Source organism: Cottoperca gobio, chromosome 20 (assembly GCF_900634415.1).
Source record: "Cottoperca gobio chromosome 20, fCotGob3.1, whole genome shotgun sequence".
In the NCBI taxonomy this organism is placed as follows: Eukaryota; Metazoa; Chordata; class Actinopteri; order Perciformes; family Bovichtidae; genus Cottoperca; species Cottoperca gobio.
Window position 1 is genome coordinate 9,625,626 of NC_041374.1, and position 25,000 is coordinate 9,650,625.

At 41.0% G+C, this 25,000-nt stretch overlaps 3 protein-coding genes across 6 annotated transcripts in view; 2 read left to right on the forward strand and 1 right to left on the reverse strand.

The window, feature by feature from the left end:
- The window catches only part of LOC115025420 (E3 ubiquitin-protein ligase MARCH6), an 18,778-nt gene extending 5,374 nt beyond the window's left edge, over positions 1–13,404 (forward strand). Inside the window, exons 3-25 of one of the 2 annotated variants that reach the window (XM_029457646.1) lie at positions 924–997; positions 1,213–1,356; positions 2,920–2,992; positions 3,110–3,278; positions 3,596–3,785; positions 4,389–4,450; positions 4,557–4,589; positions 4,683–4,734; positions 5,015–5,073; positions 5,167–5,247; positions 5,328–5,396; positions 6,035–6,109; positions 6,850–6,984; positions 7,358–7,578; positions 8,172–8,309; positions 8,399–8,624; positions 9,447–9,516; positions 9,692–9,873; positions 10,649–10,792; positions 10,920–11,009; positions 11,360–11,492; positions 11,812–11,947; positions 12,848–13,404. In XM_029457646.1, coding sequence (XP_029313506.1) covers positions 924–997; positions 1,213–1,356; positions 2,920–2,992; positions 3,110–3,278; positions 3,596–3,785; positions 4,389–4,450; positions 4,557–4,589; positions 4,683–4,734; positions 5,015–5,073; positions 5,167–5,247; positions 5,328–5,396; positions 6,035–6,109; positions 6,850–6,984; positions 7,358–7,578; positions 8,172–8,309; positions 8,399–8,624; positions 9,447–9,516; positions 9,692–9,873; positions 10,649–10,792; positions 10,920–11,009; positions 11,360–11,492; positions 11,812–11,947; positions 12,848–12,935 — 2,644 coding nt within the window. In that variant the 3' untranslated portion in view covers positions 12,936–13,404. The remainder of the gene's footprint in view (positions 1–923; positions 998–1,212; positions 1,357–2,919; positions 2,993–3,109; positions 3,279–3,595; positions 3,786–4,388; positions 4,451–4,556; positions 4,590–4,682; positions 4,735–5,014; positions 5,074–5,166; positions 5,248–5,327; positions 5,397–6,034; positions 6,110–6,849; positions 6,985–7,357; positions 7,579–8,171; positions 8,310–8,398; positions 8,625–9,446; positions 9,517–9,691; positions 9,874–10,648; positions 10,793–10,919; positions 11,010–11,359; positions 11,493–11,811; positions 11,948–12,847) is intronic. The other variant, XM_029457647.1, reaches the window with a different exon arrangement.
- A 147-nt stretch (positions 13,405–13,551) lies between these two features.
- Positions 13,552–15,244, reverse strand: LOC115025421 (arylamine N-acetyltransferase, pineal gland isozyme NAT-10-like). The gene has a single exon (XM_029457650.1). It carries the CDS (start codon positions 15,122–15,124, stop codon positions 14,264–14,266), a length of 861 nt encoding a protein of 286 aa, XP_029313510.1. The 5' UTR covers positions 15,125–15,244; the 3' UTR covers positions 13,552–14,263.
- Positions 15,245–15,950: 706 nt separating this feature from the next.
- The window catches only part of LOC115025425 (palmitoyltransferase ZDHHC20-like), a 10,437-nt gene continuing 1,387 nt past the window's right edge, over positions 15,951–25,000 (forward strand). Inside the window, exons 1-14 of one of the 3 annotated variants that reach the window (XM_029457652.1) lie at positions 15,951–16,116; positions 17,367–17,393; positions 18,312–18,406; positions 18,707–18,827; positions 18,917–18,986; positions 19,105–19,137; positions 20,017–20,137; positions 21,110–21,145; positions 21,361–21,493; positions 21,712–21,838; positions 22,138–22,230; positions 22,314–22,435; positions 22,763–22,810; positions 22,907–25,000. The exon at positions 22,907–25,000 is cut by the window's right edge and continues 1,387 nt beyond it. In XM_029457652.1, coding sequence (XP_029313512.1) covers positions 15,999–16,116; positions 17,367–17,393; positions 18,312–18,406; positions 18,707–18,827; positions 18,917–18,986; positions 19,105–19,137; positions 20,017–20,137; positions 21,110–21,145; positions 21,361–21,493; positions 21,712–21,838; positions 22,138–22,230; positions 22,314–22,435; positions 22,763–22,806 — 1,140 coding nt within the window. In that variant the 5' untranslated portion in view covers positions 15,951–15,998 and the 3' untranslated portion in view covers positions 22,807–22,810; positions 22,907–25,000. Of the gene's footprint in view, positions 16,117–16,213; positions 16,431–17,366; positions 17,394–18,311; positions 18,407–18,706; positions 18,828–18,916; positions 18,987–19,104; positions 19,138–20,016; positions 20,138–21,109; positions 21,146–21,360; positions 21,494–21,711; positions 21,839–22,137; positions 22,231–22,313; positions 22,436–22,762; positions 22,811–22,906 lie in introns of those variants that run through there. The other 2 variants (XM_029457654.1, XM_029457653.1) reach the window with 2 other exon arrangements.

Here is a 25,000-nt window from a genome sequence, read left to right on the forward strand (position 1 = left end):
GGTTGCGTGCGCGTGCGTGGCGCGGTTTCTATTTAGTTCTCCCCGCTCCTTTCTTCCGCTCTGTAGGTGTGTGCGCACGTATGTGTGTCAGCTGCGAAGCTCCGCCCTTCGCAAAACGGAGCGAAGGAGAGAATGTGAATGCGCAAAGTAGACAGTACAAACTGAAACGTGCACATAAATTAGATCAATAGCATAAACGTTTAGTTCATTTAATAAAAGAGACCTGTCGATGTGAAAAGTGACTTATGAATAAAAAAATCACAGTCAGTGTCTGTTGGGTCCAGAGATCCTGAGCATGAGTCTACATCACATCCCATCCTTGTGCAGTCAGAGCAGTGGTAAAAAAAAAAAGATTATGTCGGGTCAATACTACAGATCTTTGTCTCACAACGTTAACGTCCCAGACTGTGCTTTAGATCTGCAGCAGTGTGTAGTGTGTACTTACATTATCCCAAATGTTTCCAACAATTTTTAAACGTAGAGAAATCCATCATTTTAATCAAGGTAACTGTTTGTTTCCTCTACACTCCTGTCGAGGCGTTGTGTCCCCTTTGAGCCTGCGTCAGAGTTGACTTTTTATCCCCTTTTAATTTTTACAATACACTTTTTAGATCTTGGTCGTTTTTTAACTCTATATTTAAACCAGATGAAGGATTTTAGTCGTTGTTGGAGAAACACTGATATTTAATGTGAAACCGCTTTATTCAGTGTTTTTACCGTAATGAATCGTAACTGGGACAACAGTTAGCTAACAGACTGAAAGGGTGATGAAGACTTCTGCTTCACAACTCCACCAAACTCTGTCTTTTGTTATTGTTTTGATTGAGATTAAATGTGCTTTGAATCCTTGTGAATAAAGACCATTTGGTTTTTAGGATGTTGAATCGTGTGCTACTGTTGACCGTCTGAATGTTGCTTTACAGTTTGGTCCAGTGGCTGAAGCACAGCAGGAAGGAGTACTGTGAATTATGCAAACACAGATTTGCTTTTACACCAAGTAAGTACTTGTGACATTGATGGATCATCCACTTTAATATATTAAACATCCCCAGGTTTCCTAAACAAGCCTTACAGATGGGCCCATATTTTTGTTTTTTATCTGTGATTATTCATTAATTGAAAGTAAACTCAATTTTGAACAATATTTAGAACATGATCAAACATAGAATATGATTAAATGTCTGGTTCTCTCTGTCCCTCTTTCCACTTCAGTCTACTCCCCAGACATGCCCTCACGTCTGCCCATCCAGGACATCTGTGCCGGCCTGCTGACCAGCGTGGGCACGGCCATCCGGTACTGGTTCCATTACACACTGGTGGCCTTCGCATGGCTCGGGGTGGTTCCTCTCACTGCATGTAAGTAGTTAACACACAGACACAAATGCATGATGAGCTGAATGTGTACTCGAGGCCACAGTCTCCTCCCTAATGCTGGATTACACATTTCTTACAACTCGTATTAGTTTTTCCATAAGGGGAGACGCTTCAGGGGAATACGGTTAAGAAATTAATAGATATCACTATGAAACTTCCCCAGTTGATTACTTGTATCAAGTTTTCTGAAATGTTATGTTTACATTTACACATAATGCATCATCTAATGCAGAGGTCGGGAACCTATGGCTCTTTCGATAACGCAATATGGCTCACAGACAATTTTGAGCTGACATTTTTTAACATGATTAACAAGTAATAAATAATTGTACTGTGTCATTTTAAAGTAAAACATTTAGCAGCAGATTTGTTTTTAGTTCTCCCCTCTCCTTTCCTCCGCTCTGTCTCTGGCTGTAGGTTAAGGTGTGTTCACACGTGTGTGTGTGTGTGTGTGTGTGTGTGTGTGTGTGTGTGTGTAGGGGGCGGAGCCCCGCCCTTCGCGAAACCGAGCAGAGGAGAAACTGCACAAAGCAAGCAGTAGACCGGGGGGGTTAAACTCAATCACAGAGAGGGCCAAACACGGTCCACATTTATTGAACAGGATACACATATTGGATAAAGTGCAAAAAGATATGGAACATATTTAAGTCAACTGCAAACGGATTGCTGAGCAGTTCAATTTAAATTTCTGAGTGTTTGGAAACACGTAGTGACCAAAGTTTCCTTCTGCATCTGAGTCTCCCACAGGCAGCTCGGCATGGAAAGCTCTCACTGCATCACACATGTCCGTGATCACACTGAAGCTGCAGGTTTAACAGTGAGATGCTTCGTTATGTCGCACAAACAGGCCAGCTCACATCGTCCCAGAGATCTGTGGTGTCTTTCTCTTTGCTTTCCAAAAACTTTCATTTCATTCACACATTTAGATACTTAGACGTGTTATTCTTAAAAAATGCACGTATAAAGTTGCGTTCAAATGTATTAATTATATGGCTCTCAAGGAAATACATAAAACAATATTCGGCTTTTATGGCTCTCCCAGCCAAAAAGGTTCCCGACCCCTGATCTAATGCTAACTTTTAGTGAATTTCAGAGAAATCAACAGACACAAATAGACAAAGTTACAAAAATAAACACCTATATGTGGATTTTTGGATGTTTTCTTTTCACCTAACTGGTAAAAGAGCATTTTGTGCCTGTAGTGTCTCGCTTTAAAACATGGAATTCACATTTTTCTTCTCTTCATAAATAATAGGTCTTATCTGATTTTAGCTGATCGTTTTGTTTCATATGTTTGATAGTAGATGTTTGTTATATTGTATGACGTGGCCATAATATTAGCTCATGTTCACGGTTTAACACGATGAGAATTAGAGCTTTAGTGCCGTTTACATAACAGGTGATGCTGTGCACACTATGAGAAGTTCTCAAAGTAAAACAAATGTTTGCTATATTTATTTAAAGTTACAATGCTGCATTTCTTCTAAACAAATAAAATGTATTTAATATGTGAAAAATGGCACTAATTTATTTACCTTGTCTCAGGTCGCATCTACAAGTGTCTGTTTACCGGCTCTGTGAGCTCACTTCTGACACTGCCTCTGGACATGCTCTCTACGTGAGTGATGATACCGTGTTCTTCTCCTACAGTCCATGCTGCTAAAGCTCCTTTACCTGTTTATTCTCTTCATTTCCAAGTAGCTTTATAAAAGTGTTGATCTTTGTGCTCCTGCAGAGAGAACCTGCTTGCAGATTGTCTACAGGGCTGCTTCGTGGTCACCTGCACGCTGTGTGCATTTATCAGCCTGGTGTGGCTCAGAGAACAGATCGTCCATGGTGGCGCTCCCCAGTGGTTGGAGCAGCACCAGCCGCCACCGCCTAATGCAGCCGGACAAGCCAACGAGGTGCTTTGCTTGACTGATGAAGTCATTTCCCTGACATTCATACCTGTACATTCAATCTTAATCACACGCAAACTACGGCTGTACGATAAAATGATCTCAAAAATATGGTCCACGATAATGATTAATCATTTATGAGATTTATTTTCGATTAAGTTATTGCGTTGTAGGCTGGCTGTACATTTAACTGTAAACCAGTAGAATTGTAACTGTTTAAACTGTAAATTGAGAATTATTATTAAATATATATATTGTGATAATTATCTCCATAGATCAAAATATAAATGTTAAAGCCGTGCATCCTTTCCCCTCCCCAACAGGCACAAGCTGCAGGCCAGGGAGCAGCTGATGAGCCCCCTGCAGCCCAGCCAGCCCCGGCTGATCAACCAGCACAGAATGAAGCAGAGCCTGAGCCCCCTGATGCCCCACCAGACCAGGGGGAAGATCCAGAGCTGGAGGAAGAGGAGGGAGCAGCAGCTGAAGATGCAGACGCCAACAATGGAGCACAAGGTTGGAATTTGATAAAGCGTAGCATTAATTTTTAGATGCATATTAGCAAAAACAAATGCAGTGATTGTGTTAAAGGATGGCACGTTGCCTGTCCGTCCATCACAGTTCACATTGTGTTCTACCTGGTCAGGTTTTATGGAGATCTGCTGCAATGTTTTACTTTACAAAATGAAATGACACTGAGAAAGTGGTGCAGTTCATATGAAACGGAGCAGAAACTCTTTTTGCAACAGAAAACTACAGTGTTTACAGTGTTCTTAAGTATTCATTTTCTGTGTTGCTAAAAACATTGGATCTAATAAATGTCAGAAAATAGTAGAAAATGACCCAGTTTCAAAGTCCGAGGTGACATCTAGTTTTGTCAGTACAAACCCCAAAGATATTCACTTTGATACGATATAAAAAAGAGGGAAAAGCAGGAAATCTCCATATATAAGAGGCTGAAATCAGCATTTTCTGCCGTTTTAAACATTAAAAATGACTTTATCAATTAATCGTTTATCATATAGGTGCCGATTTATTTTTCTTTGATCGCTAATTGTTACGGCTCTTTGTGAACGTATTAATCTTGATTGTATTTAAAGTGAATATATTTTTCTTTAGATGACATGAACTGGAACGCTTTAGAGTGGGACAGAGCGGCGGAGGAGCTCACCTGGGAGAGGGTAACTGCACGACATCACTGATCTCCAAACACACAATGTTTAGTATTTATGTTATACAGCTACAGTTTGCACACAAAGCACTGAACATCGTTCCTTTCCCTTTTAGATGCTTGGCCTGGATGGCTCACTGGTCTTTTTGGTAAGACTTTATATCCGTGTCAGTTGTGTTTTTTACACTTTTGTATGAAGAGTTTATAAGTTAATATTGTACTTGTGTCTTTTTTTTTTTTAGGAGCATGTTTTTTGGGTCGTGTCTCTGAACACACTTTTCATCCTCGTGTTCGGTGAGTAGACGAAAACAAATCTTCATCATAAGCATAAAGATTGATTTTATTGAATTAATTTGATAATCATTTCTTAACATTTCATTTTCCACCTCAATGTAAATAGGCCTAGTTAGCTAATGAATGCTTCAGCGAGCACTACAGTGCAACACAATACAATAAATTAAATCCATTACAAAAGTAGCCGTTTTATGTCTCTAATGCAATAGCGCAGGTTGATTGCATAAGTCTTAACTAGTTTAAATGCCACAGTTGAAGAATCTTCTTTTCCCTCCTTCAGCATTTTGTCCCTACCACATCGGGCACTTCTCTGTCGTGGGTCTTGGCTTTGAGGAATATGTAAGAAACTGCTCACATAACTTCAGCATTATTATGCATTATCGTGTCTCTTGAACTGCGATGACTTGACTACAACTTTGTACTTTCCTACAGGTCCAAGCCTCCCACTTCGAGGGCTTAATCACAACCATCGTGGGCTACATCCTGCTGGCCATGACGCTCATCCTCTGTCATGTATCCTTCCATCTACAGAAATGTGAAATGTATTCTGTTGGGTGTGTGTGAGCAATGTTGATCCTTAATGGCTGTTTCAGGGTCTGGCTGCTCTGGTCCGGTTCCAGCGTTCCCGACGTCTCCTGGGAGTCTGCTACATTGTTGTCAAGGTAACGCCTCTAAGTGCATTTCTGCTGTGTGTAACTCGTCTGCACCGACGCAAGTATTCACTTATTGATATTCACGACCTGAACATGACACAGAATTTTTTTTTTGCATCTACACAGAAACTGAAGGATAGAAATAATTTACGACACTATGACCTAAAAATAACCTTAATAAATAATCAGGCTTGAGGTGGTCTTGTGCTTTTTAAAGTGCCTGAAAGTGAATGAGTCTATAATAAAGTGTGTCAGCCTTCAGGACCAAAATGTCCCCTTTGAAACCCGAATTTGTTATCCCACGGACATTACAGCATAAAATCCTGCTTTCTATTATTTCAGGCTCTACATGTGGAGCTGTTGATTCTATATTTACTTTTTACTGTGAGCCTTTTTCTCATGTTTGCCCTCTGGCACAAATACAAGCTATTCCTGGTTTCCTGTACAAAAAATAAAAATGTATCAAAATGAATGTTGTTTATTATCATCACAGACTGCGATTACTATTTTCCTCTTAGCTAATCACTAGTTGCAATTTCTTTTAACACAGACGTTTTTGTCCTCTAAAGACATCGGAGCAGCTTTTCAAAGTGAGGCACAAGGTTTATTTATCGTGATACTGAGACACATCTCTGCTTCCATTACAGGTCTCTCTGCTGGTTGTTGTGGAGATCGGTGTTTTTCCACTCATCTGTGGCTGGTGGCTGGACATCTGCTCTTTAGTAAGACTCCTGCTCTCTTTCTTGTTCGGTTTTACTCTGTTAAATGATGGCATTCTTGTTTTTGAAAGCCCCCAGCTCCACAAAAAAAAAATATATATATTTTTTTTTTTATAGTGAGAAATACAAAGGCCTGAAAGGTTCCTCCAGTATCAGTCACATCTAGTGTCATTTTCTGAATGTACTTCTCTTCCCTATGAGATTTAAGTTGATGCTAACATGTTGTTTTAACTCAAGTTAGAGTCGTGTTGTCTGTACAAGTGTCTGTCACAGAGCCGTTGAAGTGGCCGAAGCTGTTCATACATTTATTCCCACAGAGAACAAACGTATGCGAGAGTCACATGTGCCTCTGTGTAGAGTTCTTCTTCCTTAACTAACAGGTTTCCTGTAATATATTGTAAAGGGCCTGGTACTATTCCGATGCTGTTTTCAGAGGTTGTTATAAATAAACCGCTCTTACATAGGGGAACAATGCAAATATGGAAAATGGGACTTTGCTTTGAGCAGCAGTGGAGGAGTCCTTCATCCTACATGTGCTCTCAGAAACTAATTGAGCTTTGTCTAATTGTAATCGGTTAAGCATATGGTGTGTGCAAATGTTATTCATCATAGCACATTTAATCTTCTTGCCAACGGTGCATTCATTTAACAAAGACAAATAATTAAGATGAGTCATCTGAGAACCAACGCTGAATTTGAATAAGTCTAACCGCTATCTTTATTTAACCCTTTCCTTCCTGCAGGAGATGTTCGATGCCTCCCTGAAAGACAGAGAGTTGAGTTTTAAATCAGCCCCTGGTACCACCATGTTCCTGCACTGGCTTGTGGGGATGGTCTATGTCTTCTACTTTGCATCTTTCATCCTCCTACTGAGAGAGGTAAGATCCTGACGACCGTGTTTTCCTTTTTATGAAGCTGCTTTCCTAGTTTACTGTTGGTTCATATTTTTTATAAATTTTATACAGTCAACGTGTAACTCATACATAAAATAACTCTCCCTGATTAGAATATATGGCATTATATAAAATATAAAAATAATAATAATCATGCTAAAAATAAATCCACATAAATAAATCCAATTTTATATGTATAAAAAAAGAAAAAGGATTCACGACATTTAAAAAGAGCGAAAAATATATGAAGATTAAATACGATACAAATACTGTCACACATATAGGATGACTGTAGGTTAATGTTTTCTTGTAATACAAAAGACTATAATAAGAACTTCTCTTGCTGTCTGTCCATCAGGTGCTGAGGCCGGGAGTGTTGTGGTTTCTGAGAAACCTCAATGACCCAGATTTTAACCCGGTGCAGGAGATGATTCACCTGCCCATCTACAGACACCTGCGGCGGTTCATCCTGTCCGTGGTCGTGTTCGGCTCCATCGTGTTGCTCATGCTGTGGCTGCCCATCAGGCTGATCAAACTACTGCTGCCCATCTTCCTCCCATACAACGTCATGCTCTACAGGTAACCAGGATAACAAAGTTAGAAGTCACTTAGCTCAGACAACTCCAGCTTTGTCTCTCTCTAATAGTGTGACAGCACTTCCTCCTCGGGCCGAATCGCCCCAGCATCTTACCGCAGTACATCTTGAACAAAAGAGGAAGTTCTGACCAGTGTTGCCAACATAAAAGACTGATGAAAAACAAGAACTGTGTGACTTACACATTTATGTGTAAGAAAAAACAAGAACTGTTTCGCGAAACAACTGTAGTTCATACAACGGAAAAAAAATATATATATATGTTATTATGCAGCCGGGGGAGGGGGGGTAATATTTCAGAGAAAAAACTTTTGAGTTTAAAATTCTAATTATAAAATGAAAGTTTTAAAAAAAAAAGTAAGTGGAATTTAAGGGGAAAAACTCTGGAAAATTGTGGTTTTTGTTTTGTAAATTTGTGACTTTAATCTCGTTTTCTCTGAATATTACTCCCCTCCCCAGCTTGTAATTAATTTTGTTGTTTTACCGACTATGGACCTAATACACCGCTGTAGGTTTAAGCTCTGGCACACGCTGTTGAAATGGCTCTTTCTGACCCTGTGCACCTCTTTCCCCTCAGTGATGCCCCGGTCAGCGAGCTGTCTCTGGAGCTGTTATTACTTCAGGTCGTGCTGCCAGCTCTATTGGAGCAGGGACACACGCGCCAGTGGCTCAAAGGCCTGGTCAGGGCCTGGACAGTCAGTGCTGGATATTTACTGTAAGTTAATGACACTTATAATTCTTACTGAGCCCCAGAGTCTTCTCACATTGTCCAAACAAAAGTCCACAACATCTTTACCTCCACAGAGACCTCCACTCTTACCTCCTCGGGGAACAGGAGGACAATGATGGCAACCAGCCTGTGAACAACAACAACAACAACAACCCTCCCCCTGCTCACCACCACAACAACAATAACAACCCTGCCCCGGCTGTTGGCGAAGGGCTGCATGCAGCCCATCAGGCCATTCTGCAGCAAGGGGGGCCAGTTGGATTCCAGCCTTACCACAGACCCCTTCGCTTCCCATTTAGGGTGAGAAAGTTCTGTTGTTTTCACAATGTTCCTCTGCAGTTTCTGCAGCGACAGAGTCTCTGGGGATCAAACGTTGAAAGATGTTGGTTCTGCACTAGGAATGGGAAGTGAGAATCAATTCAAAATATTCTGATCCATCGGCATTGTATGCCTCCGACTTCAAGTATTTTTGTCGATGCTGGCCTGTTTTTCTAACAGTTGTGCGTCATGACCTCAAACTCTGCATCTTCGCTGCTGGAATCTTACAAGATGGAGCTTCATATAAAACAGCCGCGTTGATGCTGAACAACTTTTTTCACACCGAACATTTATCAGGAATCAATAAGAGAATCAATAAAGGATTATGGTATTGGTTTCAAAACAATCTTATCAATTCACATTCCTACTCTGCACTTGTTTGATTGCTTATATGGATTTTTGGTTAGAGTTTACAATTCTTAGATGCATGGTGATAATGCACAAAACTTCATTAACATTAGTCTAAATGTGTTATCATTCATAACTGAGTAGAAGATGGAGGCTTTTTTTAAAGAAACATTTAAAACATGCTCGGGCCACCTGGTGTTTATGGTTTTCCCCACAAACTTAGAAGTGTGCCGACGCTGTAGGTACCACTTACATCTAAAGCCGTAGACTCCCAGTTATTACACTTAATGTTAGAGGCCTTGATCTTATGATTGTCCCACGTATTCCAATTGTAGTTTATAAAATACTGCATCAACACATTTCTACAGTGTTACACAGAATCATCATCAGATATGTCCAGACTTTGTTTTCTTCTTTACGTTCACTTTTATTCTAAAACCGTCCTCTTTTCTCCAGATCGTGCTGCTGATAGCATTCATGTGCATCACTCTGCTGGTGGCCAGCCTGGTGTGCCTCACCCTACCAGGTAAGATGTGGTGGCAGAGAAGACAACCAGCTATTTATTTTGTACTCTGCAGACCCACACCCAAACCATAATTAAAGGGTGAATCTATATATATGCTCGTCTCTGCTGTCTAAGCGGTTCTTTTTTAAGTTCTAGCTCAAGTAGTAATTCATGTCTGTTTTGTCACATGTTTCAGTGTTCACCGGGCGCTGGCTGATGTCCTTCTGGACAGGAAACTCCAAAATCCACGAGCTGTACACGGCAGCGTGCGGCCTGTATGTCTGCTGGCTGTCTATCCGTGGAGTCACTGTGCTGCTGGCCTGGATGCCCCAGGGACGCACCGTCATCGCACGTAAAGTCCAGGAGTGGACACTCATGGTGAGTATTCATGTGCAGCCTCAATTGTTGGCAAACACCAAACCCGGGCAGCAGAGTGGGATTGTAATTAGTTGTTCTCTTTCCACCTATTGCATTGTCTGGAGTTGAACTTTAATGCAATGTTTTGTTAAATGTTTGGTTGCTTGTTACAGGATCATTAACTCATATCCATCATTTGTTGGCATCAGCCTCGTACAATATCCAAACGTGTCATTAAATCTGCAGCAGTTTTGTCTCATGAAGTGAGAAATGTGGTTCCATCAAAGGGGTATAACACTTAACCCATGTGCCTCACTCGGGACATTTGTGGCTTTTTAATTTGAAATTTTAATCATTTGTCAAGGCTGTGAGTGTTATTAATTTTTTTGCAATTTTGGAAGTTCAACCTCAGCACCTATAAATGTCTGAAATAAAGCGTGAAGCCAAAATACAGACACTTTGTGAAGCATAAATCATGCCATCAATCTATGAAATCAGGAGCCCTGCCTTCAAAATTATATTTTTAACTTTTTCCCACCAGATGAGCTAAAATACATTCTGCAGGTTTCCTGCACAAAAAGTAAAAAAAAGCATCAAAATCATTCATAAAGCAATATAATATACAGAAAATAATTCAGTTTCTTTCATAAAAAACAACAGAAGCATTTTGTGAACTGGCTTTGATAATTAATTAATAAATACTTCATCTAAGCACATCAGAGGAACTTCTTTCCCTTAATCTGAGGAAGTTTTGAAGTTTTATGATTAATCATGTTCATTGTACGTCCCCGCGCTGTTTGTGCAGATTCTGAAGACCCTGGTCGTGGCTCTGCTGGTCGCTGGAGTCATCCCGCTGCTCCTCGGCCTGCTGTTTGAACTGGTCATCGTGGCTCCACTCAGAGTCCCACTGGACCAAACTCCCCTCTTCTACCCATGGCAGGTATGATTGTCTCGGTGTTGTTTGAGTATTAGTGTTATCACCCTGTTTGCGTTTGCGTTTGCGTTCCTTAACATGGTCACATAATTCCCCGTTCTTATCTCCATGTTGATCTCTCTGTGCTCCACAGGACTGGGCTCTTGGAGTGCTCCATGCTAAAATCATCGCTGCCATCACTCTCATGGGCCCTCAGTGGTGGCTGAAGACGGTTATTGAGCAGGTGGGTTTCAGTTAGAGATCAGTCTCATGTATTAAAAAGGTTTAACAAAGCAACAGACTGGCGTCACAGCCACACACACAGTGTTGCCGACTTTCTCATTAGATCTAGCGACTTTTCAGACAATCAGGGGAAAAACCAGAAATATCTTAAAATATATTTTACTGTAAGTCATTCCTATGATTGATAAAAAATAGTTTTTAATCTTTATAATATGCCTGCAAATACAGTATAGACAGTGGAGCGCTGCCTCAACCACAGGAGCTGCTTTGTAGCGTTTCCTGTTTAAAGAGAAGCGATCAATAACGTTGCAATTAGCTGCACAGTATCACAACTGTGAACTTTCTCCTCAGGTTTATGCAAACGGAATTCGTAACATTGACCTCCAGTTCATCATCCGTAAACTAGCAGCTCCAGTCATCTCAGTCCTGCTGCTGTCCTTGTGCGTGCCATATGTGATCGCTGCCGGGGTGGTTCCTGCTGTGGGTAAGTGTCTGAGTACATGAGAATCAACTAGAAAGTTTAGTACTTTTAAATGCTGTTTATTTCACCTTCTGGGTTCAAGTGTTCTGTGCTGAGTAATAGATTCAATATGAGTTGCAAAGGGAGAAGAATAACACACTAAAATCCACTTAAAGCTCTGACCGTTTACACGAGATTAATCCGGCTGTGAAGCTTTTAGTTATGAAGTCAAATTAAATTACAGACGTTTCTCCAAGATATTGTGCTCCAGATGACTGTGAATGAGTTAATGTGGCGTTCACAGAAACTGTCTTTAGCTGAAGACTGTGCATTATCTTTGCAGGAGTTACCCCAGAGATGGAGATTCTCATGCAGAGGAGAATCTACCCGTTCCTCCTGATGATCGTCTCGCTCATCGGCATCCTGTCCTTCCAGATCCGACAGTTTAAACGCCTTTATGAACACATCAAGAACGACAAGTAAGTGTCTTTGTATGACGCCCAGGTCTATAATGCATTATAAACACAAGTATAATGCATTCAATCAGTTTATAGCACTGTATAATCATAGGTATAGGCACTTATAAGTATTCACAATGCTTTATAACAATAACAATAATACATTATAAAGCATTTTATAATGTCAAGTATCATAATTACTGGTCACTAACCAACCTTTCTTTGCAGGGATCAAACTGTATTATAATTCTCTGTTGTTATTATAATCATTGTTATAATACATCATAATGCATTATAATCTTATTTTAATACATCATAATGCGTGTGTAATGCATTATAATAAGATTATATTGCATTATAATGCTTAAATACATTATAATGCAATGCAATCTTATTATAATGCATTATAATCTTAACATAATGCATTATAACCACTGTTATAATGTGATTATAAATTGATCTAAGTTGTCATGGTTTGCTTTTAGTAAAGTAAAACTGTATTTTACATTTTGTGTGATGCATAGATTTAATATTGGTTTCACTTTACTTCAAGCAAACAATGACCATTTAGAGTCATTTATAATCTTATTGCATTATTAAAACCTTATGACATAATATGAAACAATAAATAAATGATAACACACTATGATCCTTGTAAAGAAAGTGAGTGACCAGTATTATGATACTTGACCTTAAGTCATTATATAATGCTTTGTGTTATTATTATTATGAATATTTATGAGTCCCTACAACTACAAGTATAAAGTGCTATACGCAGATTATAACACATAAGCATGTTTATAATGCATTATAGCCCTGGGCCTCATAGAAACTGCTCCAGGACCTTTTAGTGTGGAAACATCTGTAGAAACTAACATGTATTTTACAATAAAGTTATCTTAATAATCTCTCTCGTTACAGGTACCTGGTTGGGCAGAGGCTGGTCAACTACGAAAGGAAATCTGGAAGAGCAAGCTCAGTGCCACCCCCCAACCCTGTCGCAGAGTAGATTCTTGTGTCACGCGTTGCTACATCTTTTCAGCCGTCACCCTGCGTCCCGTCTCCATGTACCTCACCCTTTTTTGATTTTCAACTCAGTCCATGGACCGTAATCCTTTTGAATCTCCTGTGGATCTTGGTGGATTTAATGGATGTCGTTCAATTTCTTGGAGTCCCCTTTGTGCCCATCAAGGGTGGGATGGGGAAAATGTATTATAATCATGGGACAGCTGAGTAATCCCCCTCAGACAGACGGAGTAGGCATGAGGGTGAGGGATAGAAGTTTGATTTGAAGCTCAACATCTGTATTGTCGTTCATGCCTTGCTTTGTAAAGTGCTGCCTGATAATTGTACATGTGTAAATACTTTGAACGCAGACTTTGTCTTAAAAAAAAGAAGAGACGGATATGAATTAATGCAATGACCATTGTACATCTTAAAAGTGTATGTATAATTTATTAAATCAAACTGACGATTCATTTTTTTTTGTTGCATGTTTTCTCAAGACGAGCAAAGTATTGTATATGTGGAAGTTTTTTATTCAAACCTGAAAGTTAAAAAAATTCTTGTCTCACATGTGCAAATCAAAGACAGATCTCAAGGGGAAGATACATTTTTTCACATAATTTTGCCTATTGATGTATTACTGACCGTCGACCGGGCCGAGGCGGGCCAGAGTGTCGGGTCCCTCACCTACAAAGTGTCAATCAAAGAGACGCGTACCAACTAGGGGTGTAGCGATACATCAATCTGGATCGATGTGAAGATTCAATGATGAGCGATCCAATATCATCTATGCTAAGTGAAAACATCGATACATATCATCTTTGAGATACGCCTTTATTTTGAAAATACCATGCCACCATTTTTCCGTCCAAGCACACCTCCTTAAACATTCAGACGGTGCTTAAACACGAGAGATGTGGCACTTCATAGTGAACAGGAGGTCTAGTTTTATTTTTATTAAAAATAGATTGTTTTTCATTGAAATGTCTGGAAGTGCCCAGTAATAAAATTGTGAAATCATACTTTATTTGCTTTTTCTGAGTTGATATACATGTAACTGATTGTTAATTGAGCATTTTGAATCAAAATTGCATAAACTGTGATATCAGCAAATACAATAATATCGATATAATATCGTCTTGTGATTTAAACCCCTAGTACCAACCAGGAAGAAACTCAAAATGAATACAAAAAAACAAAACAGCGGTGTGTCAAGTCTACAGACACAAAACGACTATAAAGTCTGCGTGTTTTGAGGTGGTGGGGCCTTTTCCATGTCTCTGTGGGGGCCATTGTTTCATAATCTGTCCATGTTTAAAGGTGTAAAGCTGATCAATACATGACTGCCGGTGGTGTGATTGTCTCGTCCTTTGGTATGAGTGGAGAATTGAGTACAACTCCAAATTTCTCTGCGAGAACACCAGGTATCTCCTCATCTTGAAGCTCCCTCGTCGTGGTCTCCAACTCTGTTCGCTCTGTAGGAAATGTGATGCAGGTCAGTCTGCGGCCGATGTAGGTGAGCCTTCCTCCCGCTGTGAGGACGGTGCAGAGGGACTTGCAGAAGAAGATGGAGCATGGGGAGCTCTGGTGGTACAGGCACATCTCTGCAAAGTCCTCCATAAGACGAGGTTCAAGGGTGAACTTGTAGATCTCTGCCCAGTCTCCATCCACCCCTCTGTTCTCTTCTCGCTGCCACTCCAGGAAGTGCATCCCCGTGATGTGCTTTCTGATGCGGTACACTCTGTGGCCCTGCTCCTGGGGGCCACTGCTCTCCAGTGAGAGGGGGGCCTTGAAGCCCGGGACGCCGAACCCAACATCGCACAGCCAGCGGTGCCCATCAAGGCTCACCATGATGATCAAATGGTCACAAGGGGGCCCATAAAAACCGGTGAGTTGACTCTTCACCTGAGCTGAGAGCAGGGTCACCTGGAAGCCCAGTGTGGACAGCAGCCACGAGAACAGGCCGTTATTCTCAAAGCAGAAGCCCCCTCTGCGCTGCTTCACTATCTTCTGGTACAGATGAGGAAGGTCCAGTTCAACCCGCCCACCGCTGTGTACCGTGAGGTTTTCAAACGGCACCGACAGCAGGTGACAGGTGTGGACCGACCGCAGCACGTGCAGGCTGAGCGAGGAAGCGCCAGTAAACCCGATGCGCGACAAATATGTGTCCACGTGCATCTCAGCGGAAGTCATTTTTTCTATAATGGAAAACGAGCAACTACTTTGACTTTAAACCTCAACTTCACCATGAATATCGGTCCCTGTGGCTAAACGCGGATGTGTTTCTTATACAAGTTCAGTTCCTTTATCGTCAGACTCAAAGTCCATTAGTCGCCTTCGTGTTTTATATTTTACTTCCTGGTGCTGAGTTGTGCTAACCCTAACCCTAACCCTGTGGACAGGCTTCAAGTTACACCCTGAATTCAGCCTGCTTCATAAAAGAATAGGTTATATAAATATATGTGGATACATTTCGACAAGTAGAAAAAGCAGTTTCTTTTTTTATAATCATAAATAATAAATATATACTTAATAAATACTTTATAAACATTACATGAGAGAACAACATTAATATGTTTGAGTAAAAGCTTACACTCATGACTCTCTAAACATAGTACACTGGAAAACTACAACATAGTAAAACATATGCATAGTAAAAAATTAAAATCAGGCAGATTAAACTTAACTTTTTTATTAGTTTTTAAAGAAACAAACGATACATTACCACAATACACAAACATTCACAAGAAAATATTGTGTAGAGAACAATGACATTAATCAGATATTCAAGAGCGCCATCATCTGGATTATCATAGTAACAAATTATTAAAATCAAACATTGATAATGCCCTGACGACGTGACACAGCATAAATTTAACATATAGTTAAACTGACTAAATAAAAACAGTACAATGAGCCATACCAACAATAAATAGGACAAACAGAGGGTAGAATAAATATTATTAATAATGGAAAATTAAAATCAATTTAATTAATTTCCCCCCAAAATATGCTCAGAGCCGTGACGTCACACACGACACTCCCTTTCCCCAGCAGAGGGAGAAAGATGGCGCCCACACACGTACTGAGATGCTGTCAACGGAGTTTAGCATGGATACCTGTGATTTTTATCGCCCTGGTCGTCTGCTGGTCGTATTATGCTTACGTGGTGGAGCTTTGTATATGTGAGTAGCCGTCCTGCCGCCGTCTGGAGCCCGTTTAAAGCCTCTAACCGCCGGTGTTTTCATTGAGCCGTCCACACAAACGTACAGCTGCTGCTGCCCAGCAGGAAGTAAATGAACTGCAGCCCAACAATGGTGCTGTCCAAATCTAGACACAGCTAATTATCTCTCCGCTGCCGTCGCTTTATTTTACTTATCTTAAAGCCAAATGTGTTTTGGACAAAGAGAAAGTTTCCCCGTGATGTTCGTGTCGCTGCCCGGCTCGTCTGTGTGGGTTTGTGTGCAGCTGAATGGAGTCTGGATGCAGATTGAAAACGGTATTTGGCAGGTTGGCCAGATGCAGACTTTCCCTCGAGACCTGCCGGTGATTAGTGTTGATTAGGCTGTAAAAGTTTTATTATTTAATCGAGAGAAAATGTTGGCACATTATTTCTAATCAGAGAAACACAATTAATTGTGTTTTAAACAGTGAATGATGTAACTTGTGTATTCAAGGAGTTCCCAAACTTTTCATATCAGGATCACAGGATAAGGTTTGGTGTCAGGGTTTAATTTATAGCTCCAGGGTATGCTTTCATGTTAGTGTGATATAACAAAGTGCACCTCTCATTCTTCTTGTTTTAATACTTTTTCCTGTTAATATATATGAACTGAACTTGCAGTAAACTGCTTCTCCCTCATACATGTACAATAATTCACACTTTTTACATTTATTTCATTTTTTTTATGCCATTGTTTAAGTTTATTATTGTACAAAAACTGTATGTTTCACAGTGAATTTGGCCTAATGAGTTGTTTTCAATGAGGTAATATCTATGTTTGATCCACGTCTTACAGATGATGTGGCCTTGGTGTGATGGAGAGTTATGAGTAATGTTATTTCAAGGGGGGGAAAAAGCAGAAATTTGCCAAAAAAGTTCAAGCAGATGGAGTTCGTCCATCTTAAAGGACTGTTTCTCTCCCACATTGCCCTGAAATTCAAGAGTGAAACGTTTATTCTTGACCGAGGAAACGTTGGAGAAGTCTAGAGAAAAGTTGTGAAATACGAACACGATTGTGTAACAGTAGTTAGTTTTTTATTTATTCTATCCATTCAAGCATTTCGTGACTTGTGAATGTATCTTGGGACCCACTGCACTAGATATCTTACATTTACAGTCTTTGTAAACCATTTCTAAATGTTTCTTTATAACCGTCTCTGTTAAAGTGACGACTTCTTCTAACATGTTTGTTTTCTGTGTTTCCTCGTGCAGTCACCATCCCCAGTATAGGAGAGCAGAGTAAGTGTCATGTTTATAGAACACATTGTGAATATAAGTTTACAGAAGGGAGACACTTTGCTCTTTATTGTGTCTCTCAGGTCCAGTGAAATATGTTCTGTACACGTAGCTAAAGAAATAAAAAAGTCTGGCACAGAAACGCTCATGAATTCAATCTGTAGATGTTCAGTGTTTACAAACTGTCTCTTTTATATATAAACGTTTTAATGCTGATGCTGAGGGCCGTACCAAATGTCATTGTTTTTACATTCAAGGCTTTTATTAAGGTTCAAATGTCGGTCGTCGTATTTTATAACGTCATTACTGACAAAATAAATAAATCCTCGAAAAAAACTCAATTTGAATAAAGTGACTCATCGGATTTCTTTATTAACTCAACTTTCTTTAATAAATATAACTCCAGCGGGAGAATAAACCTTTTTTTAAACGCCAACAAATCTGGATTGCTTTTTGTTTCCATCCATACACTTGATTATTGTAATATTGTGTTTAGTGATACTGTATAAATTCTCAAAGAAAATGTTTTAATGAATAGTAATCATGTTATTTTTTTATTTACTTAATTTGTTTACCTAAAGAATCCCGCAAGCGCTTTTATTTTATTAGTTTTACTAACTCGGGAAATGTTAATTTCTTTACTCAGGTAGCACCAAACGTAGTTCTGTTGCATTAAAATGTTATGTATATGGTGGTGCGTTCTTTACGCAGCCACCACTGGAATCTAATTCTGCAAAAAGTATAATACAAATTATATTAGTGATCTTTATCTGCAACTGTGCACAGACACCAGCTTTTAAACAATGAATAGACAATAAAAGAAGCTGCGCAGGATTTGAATGTGGATTTAGAATTTCAAACTATTCGGTGCATACGAGACGGTCTGCTGTTCCTGACGTTTGGCTCCATGTTTCCCTCCAGTCGTCTACCTGATCTTCTTCCACCTCTCCTTCATCATGTTTGTTTGGTCTTACTGGAAGACCATCTTCAGCCAGCCGGACAACCCCTCCAAAGAGGTACAACTTGAGCCCGCTCTGTCCACATGTCCGTACATGTCTGTACCATGTGGAGCTGCAGAAAAATAATCAAATATTTTGATAGTGAAGTGATTTTTCATGCAGAAATTTCATGAAATGCTGTTTTCAGCCTCTTGAATGTGGAGATTTACTGTTTTTCTCAGTTTAATATCATATTAAAGTGAATGTCTTTGAGTCTTGGGCTGACAAAACAAGACTTTGTAGAAGATTTAATCTGGAAAAAAATTGTTTGTTGCAGCCTTACCCTGTGGACATTAACATCTGTTTTCACCCCCGCAGTTCCGCCTGCCCAAAGCTGACAAGGAGCGTTACGAGAAGGAAGAGAGGCCAGAGTCCCAGCAAGAGATCCTGTGGAGAGCCGCCACCAGTCTGCCTATGTACACGCGCACAGGAGCCGGAGGTACGTCTGTGTGTGACTCGATGTGAGAGTGAAACCGTCTGTTTGCGTCTGTGTTGTCTCATAACAAGTGTTGTGTTGACATGATGCAGCAATCCGTTACTGCGACCGCTGTCAAGTTATCAAGCCAGACCGCTGTCATCACTGCTCCGCCTGTGACATGTAAGAAAACCACTTTACTGAGTTTATATATAAGATATTTTTCACTTCTCCTTGTCGATCCTTTCTCACATATTTGTTTCATCCCTCCTCCTTGTTCGATTCTCTTGCTGTGTGGCAGGTGTGTGCTGAAGATGGACCACCATTGTCCCTGGTATGTAAGAGCTGCTAAACAAAGAGAACTACTGCACACATGTGAAGTCAAGTAGAGTTACGGTGTTCACACAGCAGGACAATCAAGCTGCGGAAACGTTAATCTCTTTACTTTGGTGAAAGTTGGCAACAAGTATTACAAGAGTTGCATCATGAGATGTGATGGTTCCTCATACTGTGAGCACAGAGCATGACACCACGAGTAACTGCTTCAGGTGTGTTTGTGTGTTCTTACCTGCTTTGAAGACTTAATATTTTAACGCCACTATGTTGGAATAATGTTTCATCTTACAGACAGTTCAAAGACTTCCAGATGATCCACACGGACGAGTGTTTCTACTGAAATATTGACATTTGATAACATTTTTGATGAAAAGTTGACATTGAGGTCATTAAACCTTTTTTTATTGTTTTATTATTTTAATTAAAAGATAAGAAAAGGCTCTAACGTGACGGCTACGTTTTCTTTTCTTTGCTCGTAGCAGAGAACGGCAATAATTAAAACTCATTTTACATGAATGAAAAGTAATCTTTCTTTTAGTAATGCACATTTTTTAACTACACATTCAAAAAGGCAATAAAATTCAAGTAAAAAACAAAAACTGCGCAATCTTATGTGCTCTCAAGTAAAGAAATGAAATGGAAGTCAGAGAGCGAGAAAGTGCAGCTGTCTGTGTCGTATTTCTGAATCGATATTTCTAACACTAACATGGATTCTTGTTCTCAAGCCTTGATTAACCAAATACAAGAAGGTAAACTGCAGCTTTGTGTTTCCATGAGAGGAACTCAAAGCCTCCTCTTTATAAAGTTCAGGTTGATGAAGATTTCTACTCACAGGAAGTCATGTCACATCTGACCTTCTGTGTTTGTGCGTCTCCAGGGTGAACAACTGTGTCGGATTCTCCAACTACAAGTTTTTCATCCTCTTCCTGGCTTACTCGCTGGTGTACTGTTTGTTCATTGCCGCCACCGTGCTGCAGTATTTCATAAAGTTCTGGACAGTGAGTGATGATGTGCAGATGTGTGTGTATGTGTGTGTGTGTGTGTGTGTGTGTGTGTGAAGCTACAGAGGATGCATTCAGTTGTCAAATAGAGATGCACCGGTCCAAACCGGCCGGCTGTCAGCTGGTCGCCCAGTCGTGCATATCTGATTTAGAGATGGTTTTACGTCACGCATGGCGGCAAAGACCGTAACGTCACCGCCACACACACACACACACACACACACACACAGTGAGGAAGTTCTGCAGCGTGAGAGAAGAAGACACAACGTTTGCAATTTGTAACGCATACAAGTCCAAACTAAGTCGTGGAGGAGCCTTAAAAAACATTAGGTGTGTTGTAGAGACATGTTGCACCTGTTTTCTTGTGGGAAAGTAAAACACGTTGGATAAATTGGGATTTACAGCAACTCACTCAGCTGGATTTTATTTGTCCAGGAGAGAAGGAGCTGAGACTGAGAACATGTAAGTTATCTACCTGTAAGTTACAGAAGTATGTTAGTTTATGCTGACAGAAATTGGTGCATCTCTAGTGTGAAAGCCTGGACGAGCATCCTCTGTTGGTTGTGCATGGTGCTGACCTCTCCTGCTCTGAGCTCCTCTGTCCTCTCTCACCCTCCGACCCCTCTCTGTTTCCCCTCGTGTTATCTCCAGCTCTCACACACTGGCCTTTGTTCTCTGATCGCTCACTTTTCTGTCTCCCTCTCCACGATCAGAACCGTCAGTCACAACACTCATGTGGCCACAAACACCTCCTTTCTTTTATTTTCTTGGTTCCTCTTCTTCACATCCTCCTCTTGCATCCCTTTGTTCGTTGTTTCTGGGCTCACTGTACGACCCTAACCCTTTCTTTCACCTTTCACCCAACTCGGCCTTGACTTGTGTTTGCCTGCTGTTTTCTGAGTGCGTCCTCCTTTCCCACCTGTTCTCTCCTGGTGTTGCTAACCAGTCTTGTTTCTGTTTGTACTAAAGCTTTGCCGGAGGAAATCGGCAGAGAACTGCCCAAAGGTAACCCAGCTGTCCTCTGAGGCCTTTAGCGCTGCAGTGTCTCACCGTTGTTGCCATGCATTTTGTCGTGGTGTGCGTGCAGTGACGTGGTTCACATGACAGCCTTCTTATTTCTCTGCCTTTCCCTGTTTTTTGCCTTCTCTCTCTTCTTTCCATCGATATCCTCGATGTGAATACGGATTAATCTCTCGCTCTTCTCCCGTGTCTTCCCCCAGAATGAGCTGCCAGACACTCACGCCAAATTCCACGTCTTGTTTCTCTTTTTTGTGGCGGCCATGTTCTGCATCAGTATTCTGTCCCTCTTCAGCTACCACCTGTGGCTCGTAGGGAAGAACAGGTCCACTATAGGTAACACACACACACACACACACACACACACACACACACACACACACACACACACACACACTTTATTATGCAGGTTTTCAACAGTGTTGTACATTTCAAGAAAATTTAATTTCCAGATTTAAACTTCCCACACACTTCCAGATGTTTTCCTTTCCTCACGCCAGTGAAATGTCCGCTGCTGGTCGTTTGATGTCCTCTGTGTTTGTGTTTGTCTGCAGAGGCCTTCAGAGCGCCAGTCTTCAGGGCCGGCTCTGATAAGAACGGCTTCTCTCTGGGTTTCCGGAAGAACATCGCTCAGGTCTTTGGAGACCAGAAGAAGTACTGGCTGCTGCCCGTCTTCACCAGGTAAAGGAGACAAATGTGGAAATGTTCCAGTATGTTGTACTCGAGTTTGAAGCATATTTTGATGATTGTCGGGGTCATGATGTGGCACACTGTGATGCATCTTGGCCAGGATAATCGTGACATGAACTTCTTTATTTCGTTATACTGGATTCAAGCAAAGTATTAATTCTGTGGTTGAATTTATAGCACTTTTGTTTTTGACACAGATGTTTTTACACTAAAGAAAGAGTTGAAACAGTCCCTTTTAAATGTCAGGTTACCTTTGCTGCAGTCTTGAGTGTCTCTCTTGTTCCCTGCAGTCAGGGAGACGGTCTGACGTTCCCGACACTACTGGTCCCCGCTGATGTGGAGCAGCAGGCCACCGTGACGCTGCAGCCTGAGGCAAACAAGAGGTGTGACATATATTATTTGACATAAGGCTCTGAAAAGGATTCATGTTGAAGGTGTTCACGGTTAATTTCCTGCATGTTTCCAGTGCTGCTGAAGTCCCCGTGAGCCCCGTGAGCCCCGTGAGCGAGTCTCACAATCACCTCCTGAGCAACGACCTGCATGCCAACAACATCGGAGAGCATCAGGCTAACAACACCCACAAACCAGGTGAGCTCTACCAGATCACTTAACAGTATTAACTCCTACACCTGGAAGGATAACTTCTGTATTGTTCAACGTATTTTCCCATGTTTTTTGTGTCTAAGTGATTTATGGGGACAACTATGAAATGGGTCCGGTACATAGTGAGAGGCTGAATTGGCCGATATGATTGCAGCCCGTTTAGCGTCTCCGCTCTGCTGCGTTTTCGCTCAACACCGGACCAGTTGCACCGAACTGTTGTTCCAGGAGTCACTCGGAGACGAGAACACGGGGGAAACGGGTCCAGGTTGCAAAAAGTAAACGTTTTAACACGTTTTGTGTTTGGCTCCACAGCTGAAAGTGAAACCATCACAATCTCCATAGAGAGCGAGTCCTAACCCGGTAAATATGAGTCCCATCAGTGTTGCATTGCACAACTATATGAATGTTTTATAAGTGTTATTAACCGTCTTTTGTTTCCTCTCTTCCTCCTCACAGAAGAAACTCCTCAGTCATCTAGTTCCCAGCGTAACCCCATCCCCACAGATTCATTCAGAGTAACTATGGAAATGCATTTCGTTCGCCTGCAGTGATGCATCTATGGCGTTGGCATTCTCGCATGCAGTGTCATGAGCAAATCTCACACCTACTCCTCCCTGTAGGACGTTTGATAAAAGCTTCTTCCCTCTCACACACACACACACATATGCTAACACTCACACATTCATCTGTATACATACTTACTTGTGTTGTTTACTTTTCTTATTGTGAAGCTTTTATTGATAAAATGTCCCAGAAGAGGAACATGAGCTTCTTTTGGTGTTTTAATGAGAAATGTTTTTGGTGCCAAAAGCGTCCCGGGTGCACCGGAGGGGGGGGGCAAGCTGGAGGTGTGTGTGTGTGTGTGTGTGTGTGTGTGTTTTTGAACAATTCCCTCCCGTGTTTTTAGAAGGCAGTATATCCCGAGGAGACTGATCAGTTTACCTGTGTTTTTTTTATTTTAACTCGTAATGTTGGAGCGTTTCTGTGATCTGCAACTTTTTGAGGTGGATGTTTTCCGCCTCAGCCTGGACACAGAGACTCTGCTGCGTGGCTCAGTGCACCGCAAAGGAGACCGGAGGGTTTGGATGGCGTTTTGGATATCAGAGCACAAGGTGGCACATTTGCACTTTGTAGATTATCAATGTCCATCAAACGACGACACGCTGCTTTGTCTTTTCTTTTCTTTAAATCATGTGTAATGTTGGATGATCACGTGATTTATGGCGTATTGTTTGTGTGTGAATGTGTGTAACAGTTGGGGTGGCAGTCTTTTTTTTTAAAGTAACAGCAACTTAAATAATCAGTTTAATGTGTTTTTGCGGACAACTCGTGTTAAAGGAACACTTCACCCCCAAATTGATCATTTGCATATAAATGACTCGCCTCAAGGTACCTTGAGTTCTTAAAGAGAACCTAGTCTCACTACTTCACAAACACATGCACTTTCACTGAAACCTTCACTAAGTGTATCAAACAGCAAGGTTTTAGTAAAAATACATGTTTGGGGAGTAGTGAGCAAATGTAAACGTTTTACTGTTGTTAAACTCACCCCCGTTTATTTCAATTCATCAAGACTTTTCGCAGGTTTTTAATTCTTCTTTCACCGTGAAGGCATGCGAGGATAAACAAAGTTTTCTTCAAGAATTCAAGTTGAAACGGTGACGTATTCCTCTAACACATGCTGATTGCCTGTGAGATGCATCTGTGCAGCGTAGTCACTACCTGTTCTTGTAGAGTCATATGTAAGTATCTCATCAGCCGATCAATGATTCTGCAGCCTGTCTTTCTACAGCTCAGTGCTTCAGCCTTTACTAAAACACCAACACTCATTGCCAAATAAGGGCTGACCTGCTCTGACCTCTGAACCTGAAGTGTTTACAACAGCTTTATCTTAACCTCACTGCCCAATGTCATCGTAACCAAATCCTATTTACTAGTCGTTCTACAAGGTTCGTCTGTCCCTCCTGCCTGCAGCGGGTCATGATGTCCTTGCAATACCAGTGCTGGCCGGCAGGTGGCGACACAACAGCTTCATCTACATGTGGATCAATTCACTTTCAGTCTAATTTGCAGGTGCAGCTTCAGAATTAATGGTTTCCCGCAGTTAATATGCATTACGTTACTGTAACAACTCATCCAGAGTCCATTTGAAATGAAAGTGAATTGAACCCCATCTGATGTAATGTAAAATAGAGGAGACGGACAGCTTCTTCTCACCTTGTGTGTACTTGGGAGTGAGCTAAGTGTTGCTACCTTGAACTGTTAAAGGAGTGTGTTAAAGTGAAACTTGTGTCAGTGTTGAACATCTGGGGTGTGACCGCGACTCCGAGGGTCTAACAAAACGTGTAAAAGGCATGCACATGTGAATATCTGTTAAAGAATGGAAACTTTTGTCAGTATAACCAAATAACAAGTGTTCAGGATTGAGTTACGTCTAAGGAATTAATTTATTATGCAACTTTTCAATTCACGTTGGAGGGAGCAGCAAATTCCTGATGTCTGTCATTGCTCGTCTCTCTGATCACGTCCCTGACTTTTGCTGGACGAGCA

Coding starts and splice junctions, on each gene's coding strand:
- LOC115025421 (XM_029457650.1), bottom strand. CDS start 15,124: ATGACTTCCGCTGAGATGCACGTGGACACATATTTGTCGCGCATCGGG.